Source organism: Struthio camelus, chromosome 7 (genome assembly GCF_040807025.1).
Source record: "Struthio camelus isolate bStrCam1 chromosome 7, bStrCam1.hap1, whole genome shotgun sequence".
NCBI lineage: Eukaryota > Metazoa > Chordata > Aves > Struthioniformes > Struthionidae > Struthio > Struthio camelus.
The window spans coordinates 21,486,269-21,499,717 of NC_090948.1; the positions used below are offsets into that span (position 1 = coordinate 21,486,269).

At 40.0% G+C, this 13,449-nt stretch overlaps 2 protein-coding genes across 2 annotated transcripts in view; one reads left to right on the forward strand and one right to left on the reverse strand.

The window, feature by feature from the left end:
- Window positions 1–2,455, reverse strand: part of C7H10orf71 (chromosome 7 C10orf71 homolog) — a 128,264-nt gene extending 125,809 nt beyond the window's left edge. The window contains exon 1 of the mRNA XM_068950163.1: window positions 1,344–2,455. The gene's annotated coding sequence lies outside the window, so the exon portion shown is untranslated. The remainder of the gene's footprint in view (window positions 1–1,343) is intronic.
- VSTM4 (V-set and transmembrane domain containing 4) overlaps window positions 1–13,449 on the forward strand; it is a 57,316-nt gene that overhangs the window by 27,489 nt on the left and 16,378 nt on the right. Inside the window, exons 6-7 of the mRNA XM_068950198.1 lie at window positions 2,464–2,576; window positions 3,443–3,504. Of these exons, the coding sequence (XP_068806299.1) occupies window positions 2,464–2,576; window positions 3,443–3,504 (175 nt within the window). The remainder of the gene's footprint in view (window positions 1–2,463; window positions 2,577–3,442; window positions 3,505–13,449) is intronic.

The window sequence follows — 13,449 nt, forward strand, 5'->3', positions numbered from 1 at the left end:
CAGAACTTGGGTGAATTTTCTGTCATCCCCATACAGGCCCTTGAGGAAAGGGCCTCATCCTTGACCCTACTAAGGATATTAAAGCCCCAAATTACAGGAGTTTGACAGCTCTTGCGACAGTATGGTCCAGAAACACCAGTTGCTACCTCTGGGGAAACTGCTGTTAGCCACCTTCCACAGGTGCTTTTTTCCCTGAACTCCTGCCTTTTTCTTGCTCTCTAAAAATGTATCAGATACTTCCAGAAATGCACAATGTGACACTGTTCAAATACAAGCCAGGAGGCTGGAGGAGGAGCTTGAGATAGAAATGTGACTTTCCTTTTAACCACAGAACAAGACAAGCTCACAAAGATGCAGTGTTTCAGAGCCAAGAAGTCTTCTCTGAGCCTCCTTGTTTGATTTGAGGAGCTCACTTCTGAGACTGCAAGTACAGTTATCCTATCTCCCAGTGTTAGTTAACCCTGCATAGCCCTAGTATTTAAAAGAAAAGTGTAAGGCACAAATACATTTCTCTGTAGCTTCTCTTTCTCAGTGACAAAGCAGGAATAATAACTAATGTAGTGAATTGACACTAAGCCCTTTCTATACTGTGCTTAAAGAAGCAATGTCAGAATAATAATAACTGTAAGCCACACATCTGCCTTAACGACCTTGGATTGTTAAAATTAAAAACATTAAAAAAATTCTCATTCCCTTTTTGGTATTTTTTGTTCTTTGCAGTCTGCTGTGTTTGGGCAATGGAGCTAGGCAGGACAGTTTCATTTCCTGCTGGCTTTAAACAATTTTACTTTCTGATTTTTTATAGTAACAAATGGTTGTTGTGGGATGGGTTCACAACAGTTCAGGCGGACTTTCAAATTACTTTTGAGCAACATAGCATAGTTTACATAATTGACATGATTTATTTATAAATCATGAAAACATTTTACCTTTCAAACACTTAAAGTTTGGCAGCAAACTTATGTTTTGGACTGAATTGGACTGAATACATGCAATACTCAGCAAAATCAGCAAACCACAGTTTTTTAATCTATGCAAGTGTAAATCTAGAGTGATTTCACCAATGGTAGTGACATTCATTTCGACTTACAGCTGTGTAAAATGATAATGTCTGCTAGTTTGCTATTCTTTTGTCGGCAACAGCTGAGACAACTTTCATTAAGACTTTGGCCCACTTTGAGTATTTTGTTCTACTAAGGTAAAACGAATGTTTCAACATTTCAAAGAACCTGGAGAAAAACAACATCCTAGGACAAATGATTTAAAATTCACAAAATTCAGTTGTCAGTATTATTACGATAGAGACCCTGGTGGGATCCCATTGTGTGGTGTAACTCACTCACCAGCATAGAACAGATGGATCTCCAAGACTATATTGCATTAATCACTCCCGGGATGAGCCCATAATCAGATGCATCTCAGTGACAGCTGCTTACAAAGCCACCTCCATCATTTGAGTTATCATAACTGACCACTCACCCCAGCTGTAAGTTAAGATTTCTTTCTTTACCAGTTAAGCCAATACAATTTTACCTCATTAGTTGCAAGCTAAGCGCACCTTACCGCAATCACTTACTGCAGCGCTGCTGATGGACGGTAACTAAATCAAATCACTGCAACCTGAGTGCATATCCAAGCCCTTAAATACTCAAAGCAGGATATACTACCTTAGACTTTGGGAAATGCTAAGGGTAAGAAAACTTTTAGAGGACAATTAACTATAATAATCCAAACACAGAAGCCCTCTTGGATAGGAGTGGGTTTATAACGTAACTGCTGTACTCTTCTCTCACACCTGTTAGTGTTTTTTAGCACAGAGGTCCTGGAGAATGTGAAATACCACAGTTAAGGAACTGGGACACTTTCTCCATTTTATATGCACTGAATGCACTCGCCTCTTTTTAAAAAATTAGCTTTTTCAACTACAGATTTGGAAGCTATCTGAAGGACTGCATCTCACTCAGGGCATGCTGCGCACTCTCCTATCCTGCTGACCATTTGGCCAGTTTTAGCCCAGAAACTGTGTTAAGGTTTCACTTTGCCATGTGCTTCCTGTGTGAGCTTATGCAAATCACTTAACCTGTGTGTGCCTCTGGCCCTCAAGAAAAGAAGGTTACAGCATCATCTTGCAAGCAGCAGTAGGGTCATACATATTTCTAAGGAGCTGATCTCTGAAATGAGTCTTGTTTAAACCTATAAAGACATTTTGCCTTTTCTGTGCCAGGACAGATCAGATAAAATGTTGAGTTTTCAGCCAGGCTGTATAGCTGAAAAAATGCAAGGCTTAGAAATTTCCAAGCTCCTGTAAGAGGCTTTTCTGTATATCCCAGGGTCAAAAAACAAGACCCTGGTCAGAGGCTCTCACAAGGGGACAGTGATATGTTCGTGTGAACTCACAGGGACAAACTATCTTTCCTACCATTGCATTCACTTTTCACTCACACATGGATCTCTGATTTCCAGTTCAGGGGAGACAGTTACCAGCGTGACAAGCATGTCTCCTTTACAGCCCAAGAAAATAAAGAAAAAGAAAGAGAAAGAGAAAGTGGAGCAGCCACCAGCCATCCCAGCAAAAGGTATGAAAAGAGGAGTGCAGAAGTACTTCAAATCCAGAGCATATCTGTGCAGGCACAGTAAAGTGCGGGATGTCAGGACTCCCGCACTGTCACTGACTCTGCCCACGGAGCACCCTGCAGTCACTCTTGTGGGGGAAGAAATGGCTAGCGCCTACTGCTGCGACCAGGCTCTCACCTCTCATTAACTTCAGGTATTTAAAGGTTAAGTCAGCTAGTCCAGGCTAGAGGTCTCAGCTCCCACTATAATCAGTAGAGAGAGAGAGAGGAACCTCTAGCACAACATTCACCCCTCCCAAAGAGAAGATTAAAGTTAAGCGAGATGAAATCTCACATTGGGGATAGACGGGTGAGAGACATCAGCACATTGCACTTTTAAGAAAGGGCAGGTGCACTCATAGGGGTTGTGCAAGCTGAGCAGATAAAGATCAAGCTCTTGAGGACCTCCTTTTCCAAGAGGATTTACAACTGCCTCCAGGAGCAGTCACACAAACTTCTGAGCATGCTTTCTGAGTGCTTCTTACAGAGCTGCCCAACGGGAGAGGGGAAGGAAAGGAACTAAAGGTTTACTGTGCATTAGCTCACAAGTGATCCGTTCTTAAGAAGTGTATTTGCACTGGCTTTTGCACACAAACACCCATGTTTTGCAGCTCAGATTCCTTAGTCTTATGAATTTTTCTAATTCATAAGCCCTGTACTTCACTGTAAAATATGTTATCTGGAATACAGTTAAACTTGGGGATAAATATATGGATTTATTTGCTCCTAATCTGCTATTAATCTGTAATTTATAAATTGCCAATGCATATACTAAAAGTAACAGTGAATTATGATAATATGAAATGATCCCTTAATATTTATTTTCATAGCTCCAATAGCCAATAATTTTCCTAAGCCCAAGCTGTTGAAACCTCAAAGAAAATTGGTCCTGGTAAGTAGTTTTCTATGACATTATTTTCCCCATATTTTTGCTCAACATAATTGCTGTAATGTTGCCAGAATTCTAGGCTCGGAAACTATTAAGTTGGCTTAAAAATCACACAAGCCTTCCTTTTAAGTAATTCCTTTTGAAGTGATGGATTGTCTTGGCCCTTTTCATTTTGAGCGTTAGGTTACACTGGATTATGTTTTCCAGCTTTCTTGCAGTCACTGTGTCTAGAAATTTAGTCTTTTCTTAAATGAAACCTGCCACTGATTCTCACATGCTTCTGGGATCTGTTGCTCTGGGAAAAGTATCAGTTACTGACAGAATCACAACTGTATTGATCACACTCCTTTTGAGATTTTTCAAGCCAGAAATATGGGACCCGAACCTACCCTACAGTGGTGTAAGTCAGCAATAACTGAAGCTACAGGCATAATAGGTATGTGTATAGCTTATATAAGGAAAAGAACTGGCATGGCAGTTTCTGTTTTATATGAGTTTCTGTTTGAAGAATCTCAGGATTTTTGCCAGACAAATCAAATAAATGGACATACCTTTCTCTGCCTCAGAAACCAGTACCTGGCCAAGATAACTGGGGGAATAGAGACAGTTTCATCCCGACTAACTTTAGCTACCTATATAAAGAGGCAGGTCTGCTAAGCTCCCTATATAGTCGATAGAAAGAGAGGTGAGTCAGAGCAGGGAGCCACAGCAGCAGCTCTAAATTGCCTTTTGGGGACCCCTTTTCCCCTCTCTGGCACAGAGAGAGCCCTGGCTGACTAACTTCCCAACTTAGGCTCCTGAGTGAAGGTGGGTGCCTAAAGTTAGGCTGTGAATACCTCAAGCGCCTCTGTGATGGCTTCACTTGCAGATAAGGATTAGAATTGGGAACCAGCCCAACAATAGTCAGTAAATATTCTCTGCCCTTTTAAGCACGGTCAGGGTATAAACTAGGATACCCAGGCACAATGCCAGGTGACTTGGGAACAGCTCAGCTAAAATCTTACGCAATATGGCTGCATGGGTACAGAGCTCACCTCCGCTCCCCCGGTCATGCAGGGATTGCGCCCGGGCCAGCCTCTCCTCACATAGGTCACGTCTCACTAGAGAAAGAGGCAAAGTTTTAAAAGTCCATGAAAATAACCTGTATTCACATAGGTGATTGTGTCAGAAAACAGCTATGCTGAGATTAGAGCACTCACAGTCAGAAGGTGACAGTCACACTTTGCTGGGTGAACACAGCATTAAGCGCTGTGCCCAGGCATCCTGCTACACTAGAAATCATTTAATTTTCAGCCCTCTCATCGGTTAAAGCATTCAGATTCTGCCTGCAGATTAGTAAAGCACATTAACATATGCTGAACTTGAAGCAAATTTGTTTCCAGATGCTTTCTTCTCTCTGGAATAAATCCAGAGATGTGGGCCACAAATAGCTATTTGCTCTTCCCTTCCTGCCATGCAACCCCAGTTCAAACTCTTTGGAGAGCAGCAGGAGAAAAGCCTTTTGAAACAATGAAATCTGCTGTTTCCCTAATGCAACTGATAATCCCCACCCTGTGTGCAGCCAGCAGACTCAGCTTTAATGCCTTGCTGTCGGACTTGAGTCTGGCAGCTGTTTTCCTATTTCACTCTTCTCCCTTTCATATTTCACCTCAGAGTGCACCTGGAGAGACATTGTAGCCTGTAGAAAACACATTATCTACAGGCATGAGTTAGTTTTCCGTCAGAAAATCACCCATGAAATATGATCCAAAGGGTTTTCAAGCCCCAAACTCTCCTAGCAATACTTAAAAGGACAAAGTAAACTAAACTCAAGGCAGTCAGTAAGGCACACGCAGGAGCTGGGTAGGACAATCCTCAGAGCTGTTTGTCATTTGTGTTCCTCTTGCCATTCTCAGAAAAAAATTCCATTTCTCTGCTTTTAAATGACCTTTCAGTGAGAAACCTAAGCTAGCTGAAGTAAAAGAAGTTTCAGCAATGATACAAAATGGTAACAACTACAGAAAAAAAAACCTATCAAATTTATCTAAATGAAACATTCAATTGATTTTAAGCAAACTTGTCTTCCTGTTTTTTTAACTGTCAAAAAATTCTCACGTTTTAAATTTTCAGTCTGCTCGGGGTAGGGGGGAAATGTACCATCATCCTGCCAAATTTCTGCAGGATAAAAAGAACTTATTCCTTCCAACTGTAATAACTATACAGCTGATCATTTTTCATTGGTGGTGCATAGTTACTAGGTAATAATCACTAGAGAGACAGACTTGGACTGTTAAGCTTCTGGACATGTCCTGCAACCCAAGGGCAACCCAAGGAAGGTACCACATCATGGCACAAGGAGAATATTCTAGAAAACCTAGGCAAATTAACTAGACTTTAAGGAAACATTACAAAATAATTCCAGTGTTTGGGGAAAATGTTTGTAATAACCTAAATACCAGCAAAATTATTTCCAGAGGACATGTGCTTCTGGTTTCTTGAAAGATGTTTATAATAAGCTAGAGAATTTCTTTTGTTGTTAACATGCTGGAGTAGGTTGCAGTATAATTTTACAAGAATACAATAACCTGCATAAAATATGGACATAATCTCAATGAAAATTAAAAAACAAAAAAAAGAAAGAAAGAGCCTAATATCAGGTTCAGATCCACAGCTTTGAGTAAAGCCTTTCAAAAACTCTGCTCAAGTCATATTGCTTTTGCTTTAGCCAGAATAACAATTCTATGCTCCCCTTGCTGCAAAAATATTCCCCATCAGTGTCATTCTCTATTAGCATCAATGAGAAATGGATATAGATCAAAAGAGAGAGAGATGCTGAACTGCAAAAAGGGATGGTTTTTATGGCATACAAGAAGTACAGAGAGTCATTAGGAAGATAAAAATTCTAGGGGCCCACAAATTCTGTCTCTAAGGGCTGTTCAGCTATAGCCATAAGTGCTTCGCTTAGTTGGTAGAAACAAAACTTATACTTCCTCAACCAAATTTTCTGGTAAGCCTTTCATTGCCTCCTAGAGATTAGCTGGGGTGGCCCAAGAGTTTCAGCCTTGGAACATCTTCTAAATAAAAAGGTTTCATTGTCTTTTCAAGGCTTGTTACCCATTGCGCAATGCTTACTGGCCCTCTGTGATTTCTGAAGCAGTGTGGTTTCAGTGACCATAGCTGGTCTATTTAGGAGGAACATCCCACTCCTTACAGCTCATGCAGCATAGACAGCAGTGTTCATCTCAGCACGGATTGGATCACTGGGCCTGGAACCACGTGGTTCCTGGGATTTTCCTTTGACGATGCCAATGATGTAAAAGCTGCTTGAGAAAGAGGAAGGGCTTATGGCTATCCAAGACTGAGGCAAATTTTTGGAAGCCATTTTGGTAAATTTGAGTGAGTGCATCTTTCAGGCTTATTCTGCCTCCATGCCTTTTTCAGGCCTCACTTACATATTTTAGGCTGAGATTTGCAAAGCCAGCTCAGAAATCTGGACTCCTAGTGTTCTCACAGATGTAATGGAAACGGGAAGCCCAAACTTCTTTTTGCAGCTTTGAAAACCCCATCCTTTATTACCATTATGGGCTAAGCGCTGACAATGTGCCGAGTGCTAGAGAGTACCTGCCAACACAGTCCCTGCATTGAAAGTACGTATTCTGTAATGAGTAACGTGTCTGAAGGCCTACAGCTTGCAACCATTCATTCAAAGGACAGCCTGTCTGCTCTTGCCATGTCTGTAAGGCTTTGTGTGTTGCTTTGAGCAGGCACCTAACGTGGGTTTGACACCTGTGAAAGTATCTGAGAAGGTCTCATTATGTTCTCCATGTACTTCAGCAAAATTAAGCTTTAAGCTTTACACATTTAGCTCAATATTCTACATCAGCAGAATGCTCCTGACTTCATATTCCTGAATGAAGTAACAAACGCAGAAGCTCCTAAATCTTCGCAGGAGCTTAGGTTTCCCTCACTTAAAACATTCTTTCAACTTTTAGCTTTCAGGAGTCCATTTCCCATCATTCACTAAGCCAACTAGATCCACTGCATGATAGAACCAATGACCTTGGAGTCCTTTTGGAAAGGGAGTTTAGAAGCGTGCGTGAATTGTCTGCAGTCTGATCACTGATTCACAGTTGTGAAATGTAAAGGAGTTGCTTTCAATTTTCGTTTGCTAGGGAATTTGTGCATTCTAAGCTGCACTCTCACCTGCTGTAGTGTATGTTCAGCCTCACGTGAACATGGGAACAAATTTACCCATTGCAAGATCATGCTTCTGAGTTGATTTTTTTCCTGTCCTCTTTTTTTGTGTTATAATTAAGCACTACATCAGTCAAGACAATCTTATATCATACTCATCACTAACCTAGCTAGGAAAGGTAATAGTCTGTTCTATGCATGATTAGTAGAATTTCAGATTATTCTGAACACATAGGTGACACTGGCCCTTTCCTTAAAAAAAAAAAAAAAAAAAAAAGCAAAACACATCTATTTAGTACTTTGTGGGTCCTGGATCCAGGAAGACTCGGGTCTCTCTTCCTCATGGATGATTTGAAATTAAAAGCTATACCAGTCTCTGTTAGAAGAGCTGTTTCCTGCACAATATGTAACAATGTGTGATTTAAGTTCCCAATTTCTCAAGGCATTACTGTTCTCCACAGACTTCAAGTAACCTTGCACATACGATATACAAAGAAGAACTGAACATTTTTTTCTGGACTGCCTGTGATTTTTGACTATTTCCATCCAGTCCACATAATTTATCTTTCTGTCCAGACAAATAACCCGTTTTTGCTCTTCTTAGAATGTAAGAGGTCCATGGGAATACTTCTTTATGAATATCATTTCCACATTCAGGTTGAAACTCAGAACATAACACATTCAAAACTGCTGAATTATGTCTGCTTTCACATTCAGATAACAATCTTTATCTCCAAGGAGGAACAGTTTGTGTAAACACAGAAAGTCTTGTGCTAGAATTGTGCTGAGACTTATGTATCTACAAAACCCCACAGCAGATGATTTGTGTGTGATGTCACATTTGGAGTAACAAAAGTGTCACCAGAAAACTGAAAAACTTTGTTTGCCTCCTTGGGCCTTTTTCGAGGGATAAGAAGAAATCAGCCTGATTTCCAGCAATGTTGGTTTAGTTTAGAATCTAGAAATAACTCTGTAACTGTAGGAAGAATAAAGCAATAGAAAAGGTGAGGATATTCTTCCCCAAAAGCTGTCAAAGCAGGCTGGACAAACATCTGCCAGGTATTTTTAATTCTGTTAAGGAAGAAAGATGTATTAGATCGCCTCTTATATTCATTACCAGCCCTATTATTTCTGCGATTCAGTTTCTTTCTTTAAAACAAAATGATTCAATGGGATTCAGTGAATCATCTCTGTCCCTGACTTTATCATCATAACTTCCGTGGGATTCCATAGTAAAATTTAGCTTAAGAGAGGCTTCAAAAATTGTTATAAACATTTTTCCCAGTGATGAAGGCTTTCCTGTGGAGTGAAAAACAGACATGTTAGTGGAAAGAAACTGTCCTTCTCTTCTTTTTTATTGATAGTGCCACCAAAAATCACACTTCCTACTCCAAGAATTTTCCAATGTCATATTTCTCGGTCTTGGCTGACAGAACACAATGGCTCTCTTGATATTTCAGAACTCTCAATGGCGAGCAGTTGCATTTTGCTCTTCATTTCTAACGGCTAATTCATCTTGCAGTTCTAGCTTCATTTTTTCATGAAGGTCTGCAGAAGTCATTTTTGAAGTTCCTCTCTTCCAGGGGAATCTCTGACTTTCTGCCTCATTATCTGTCCTTGCACATGGCAAGTTGTTCTGTGGCTCACACAGGTGAGGGAGAAATGGTTCAGCCTCCTCCAGCCTTTGATCTTACAGACCCTGCCTGCCTGCCCATTATGCTTTTGGGCAACACTCTGATATGTCATCATTGACCTCTATTAGAGAAGAAAGCAAACCTTTTAATCCTACTTGGCAAACAGAGAGGTCAATAAACAGACTTCTCAGTACTCACATTAGACTCCCTAGGGCTGATTTAGGCTGATATAATTGTCTAAAACAAGTTCCAGAGACTAGGCAGGAGCCACAGATGGAGAAAAGTGCTTTTGTTTTGTCATCTAGGTTTCAGTGTTGGGCCCAGGTGTTTGGGAGCCAGGTGGGCACCAAGCAGCACCAGATGTTTCTCACCATCCCAGGCACCATTAAAAGGCTCTCTGCTCCCCAATGCTTCCCACCTGCTATACAAAGCTTTTGGGTAGGGCAAAGGTCGGCCAGGCATTTCCCTCCAGGGTGGCTATGCTCACCACAAGGCTGTTCAAGACCTGAGATCTCATTAGATCATGCTCCTGCCCCTTCCTAGTGAAGGGCATCCAGCAGGAGACCTAGAATGGCTGCACCACTTCCCTCCAGCTATCCCATCCTGAGAAACTCTGTGTGCAGCTCCTTATTTCCCACTACTGATACAGAAAGGCCTGTCAAGCATCCTTTCCCTATTGCCTTCCTTTCAAAGGTACCAGTGCTCCTGTAATTGCAGTGACACAGGTGAGCAGGAGCTGAGGCATGAGCTAACAACATTGGCTTGCTGGATACATGTCCTTTCTCCAGACTTCATTGGCAGAGAGGTGAACCCACTGTGGCCAAGCCACCAAATATGCTGAATCTTCATTTCAACACGCTTTCACCTTCATCTCTGTAGCTGGCTCCCCCAGCACTGGCCAAGCTGGAAGCCATACTGTACGGTCCCAGACTCCATCCCCTCCCGCAGCTTCCAAAAAATGGCACAGTTTTTTTCTTGCTGACCTAATACATTCACCCACAAGCATGTGCCTGCCAATGAAGGTACAGTTTCAGTTTTTAAGTACTTTTGCAGGATATTCGAGTTAATAAAAATATTATAAAGCTCTGACTGGAACTTTCTTGGAACGTGTATCTCTTAAATCCAGAATATTCAGAGATGACAACACAATTTGGTCTATAGACAATTTTCTTGCCTTGGTGCCTTGTTAAATTCAGTCTGCATCGTATCCCAGACAACTCTTCTCACATGTGATCATGTATACACTGAATTCCATGGCAAATGTCTGCAGCAAGAGTTGCTAAAACATGAAGATTAAACTGAACTGAGAATTGAACCCTTTTTTTGCTTGTTTTTCTTGGTAAACTAGAATCAGGGGGAAAATACTTATTATTTTTCCAGAATTAAAAATTCAGTCATTTTGTCATCTTTATGATAACTGATGAGATCACGAAACAGTGAGTGTGCAGCAATTCGTAAGTGAAAGCTGGCATCAGGTGCTTTTCCAGACAAGCTGAAATTATGAGGCTATTATTTGCCTGTGTAGTCTATTATTACAATCCAAGTTATGAATTTGGATAAAAGTGAATTTAGTTAAAACTTTATGAACTTTCAGTCTGGCAGTGCTCACAGTAAACATCCTCGAGGCCTCCTAGAAATTATCCAGCTAATCCTGGGAAGAGCAAAATTGACATTCCTGTTAATTTTGACACAAAGATCACAGCGTATTTTCATTAAAAAACAACCCTTACAGGTCCTTTCCAGCACCTTATGTATGAGAGACAAAGCCAATTAAAACAAAACTATGTATAACATATTTTTGGGTTTTTTTAATATCATATGATAGATTTTGCAGACTGTTTATTGAGAAATTTTGCTATTAGTGAGCTCTTTCGTATAGTTGCCCATGGGAAGCTCTGTCACCGGAACAAAGTAAAATTAAACTAAAGGAGACCTGGAAGACGAATGATGTTTTTAACAGCCAGGAGATACACTGGAAAATGATGATTCTTGCTAATTTATGTTTCTGCAAAGTATATGGTCCCAAAACCAGAAGAAAATAGATGTGCAAGATAAAGAGTACATCTAGAAATGTCACTTTGGAACAGAACTGTATCTGAAGAAATCATTCAATACCATTTTAGGACAATGATCTAATTTTTCAAAAAGGATATCATAGCCATAGGAATCCCAATGACCTCCTAGGTGGATAGCCAGGATGGGAAGAGAGAGGTGAACAGCCAGTCATCACTATCTTTTCCTCTTCTGTCCTAATATCTGTCCCACCTATAACATTAAAGTCATGCTATTGTTCCAAAAAAGCAGGTGGTGGCAGGATTCCAGGTTTACATTGCCAAAATGCTATCCAACCCAAATGAGAAAAGAAATTGTAGATTTAGTTTTGTTTCCCTGCCTGTTCAAAAAATTGTTTTTGGACAAACAACCAGCAAAATTAAATTAAACATATGGCTGATAAATGAAGTACAGAAGAGCAGATGGAAAAAAACCCTGGCTACCATAGGTACTTTAAAGCAGTGTTGGCTTCCATGGACTGTTATTACACATCCTTTGCTGAAAACTGTATACCCTTCACAATTTTGAACCTCCTGTGTGTTTCCTCATATTTTCAATCATATTATTACATACTAGAAATATGCATAAGGGAAATTATTCTACACATTTTATGGTGTGCTGTTGCTTGTAGCAGTAATTGAAGTACCTTTTCCACTTATGAAAGTACTAATTTTATTTGGTTTTATTGCTTTTCTAGATGCAATTATTTATTTAGTGTGTTTTGGCTTTATTAAATTATGTTTACTATAGGAACATCATAAAAATGTATGAAAGCAACACATCAGCCACTACTGCCCAATGACCTGTTTTGGGGAATCTAGTGTTATTTTTCATATCCAAACATAATAGAATAAAGTAAGAATAAAGAGATAATCTACACTAGAAAACAATGCAATTTTGAGATAATATAATAAAACACCTGGACAATATGATTTCATAAATCTTAGTTCTAAAATTTACATGAGCTGGGCGTTGGGGCAGCTATTTTTGGACACGCAGCATTTTCTACATGGAAACCTAACACAAAATGCAATTAAACGGCAAAGGGGAAAGTATATACAGATTTAGTTTGCCCTGAGCAACTGATTTGTACAAAGCAATGAAATATTTCCACTCCAAAAGATGCACTGGCCTGTACTGGTTTTAGGAAATGTAGAGTCTTACTCTGGCAGCGACCAACAGCGTTTGTAAAGTTTCATGACATTTGTTCTTAGGAGGCTTTTCACATGTAGCATCTCATTCTGTTTGTAGGGTCTGAGTTAACTCCCACTGAAGTTACCAGCAAAATTCCCGATAGCTTCAAACAGAGAACAGATTTTCTATTAAACACTGTGAATAAGATCCTGAATATTTTCAGGTATTACCATTATTGTGTTCAGCCTCAGCTTAGCTCCTCTATTTAGGTTTCGTACTACCTACTAGATAGATGGGCACAGACAGTTATGAAATCTCAAAAGGAGTCTTTAACAAATCAAAAAAGCAAGCAAGTTAAATACCTAGAAACTGAGGGTAGATACATTCAGGCTAGAAAGAAGAGGGGAAGGCTTAATTAAGCATCAGAGCAGTTAACCAGTGTTTTTTCTAACTCCTTAATCCAAAGTTGAGATGGGACAGATATCTTTCTAAACATTGTATCTTAGTTCAGTCTGAACATATAAAGAAAAGAAATATGTGTGATTTTCTTTCTGTGTTACAGATGAGATCAGGTTATGTGACCCATAGCAAGTCCTTTTACATTGTAAGGCCAGAGAATTCCTTGAAAACAGGAACATTTTTGTCTATTTAACGCTGCAGAATTTAATAGTGAATGAGGACCAGAAGCTGAAATCAAATGGGATTACCCATGCAAGGGGGGAAGAGCATGTGAATGATCAAAACCAAAGACTACAATTTTACAGACACCAAGCCCTGAAAATGGCCTTTACTCACATGCACAGATCAAGTGACTTCAGCATTACCCCTTGCATCAGCAGCTGACGAAAGTCTTTCAGGATCAGATCTACAAAGGAGAAAAGAGATTAAATTCATGCTTGAAAAGTGTAAACTGATCCACCCAGAGGGAAACAATCTGAAATGCAGACTGTGAGCA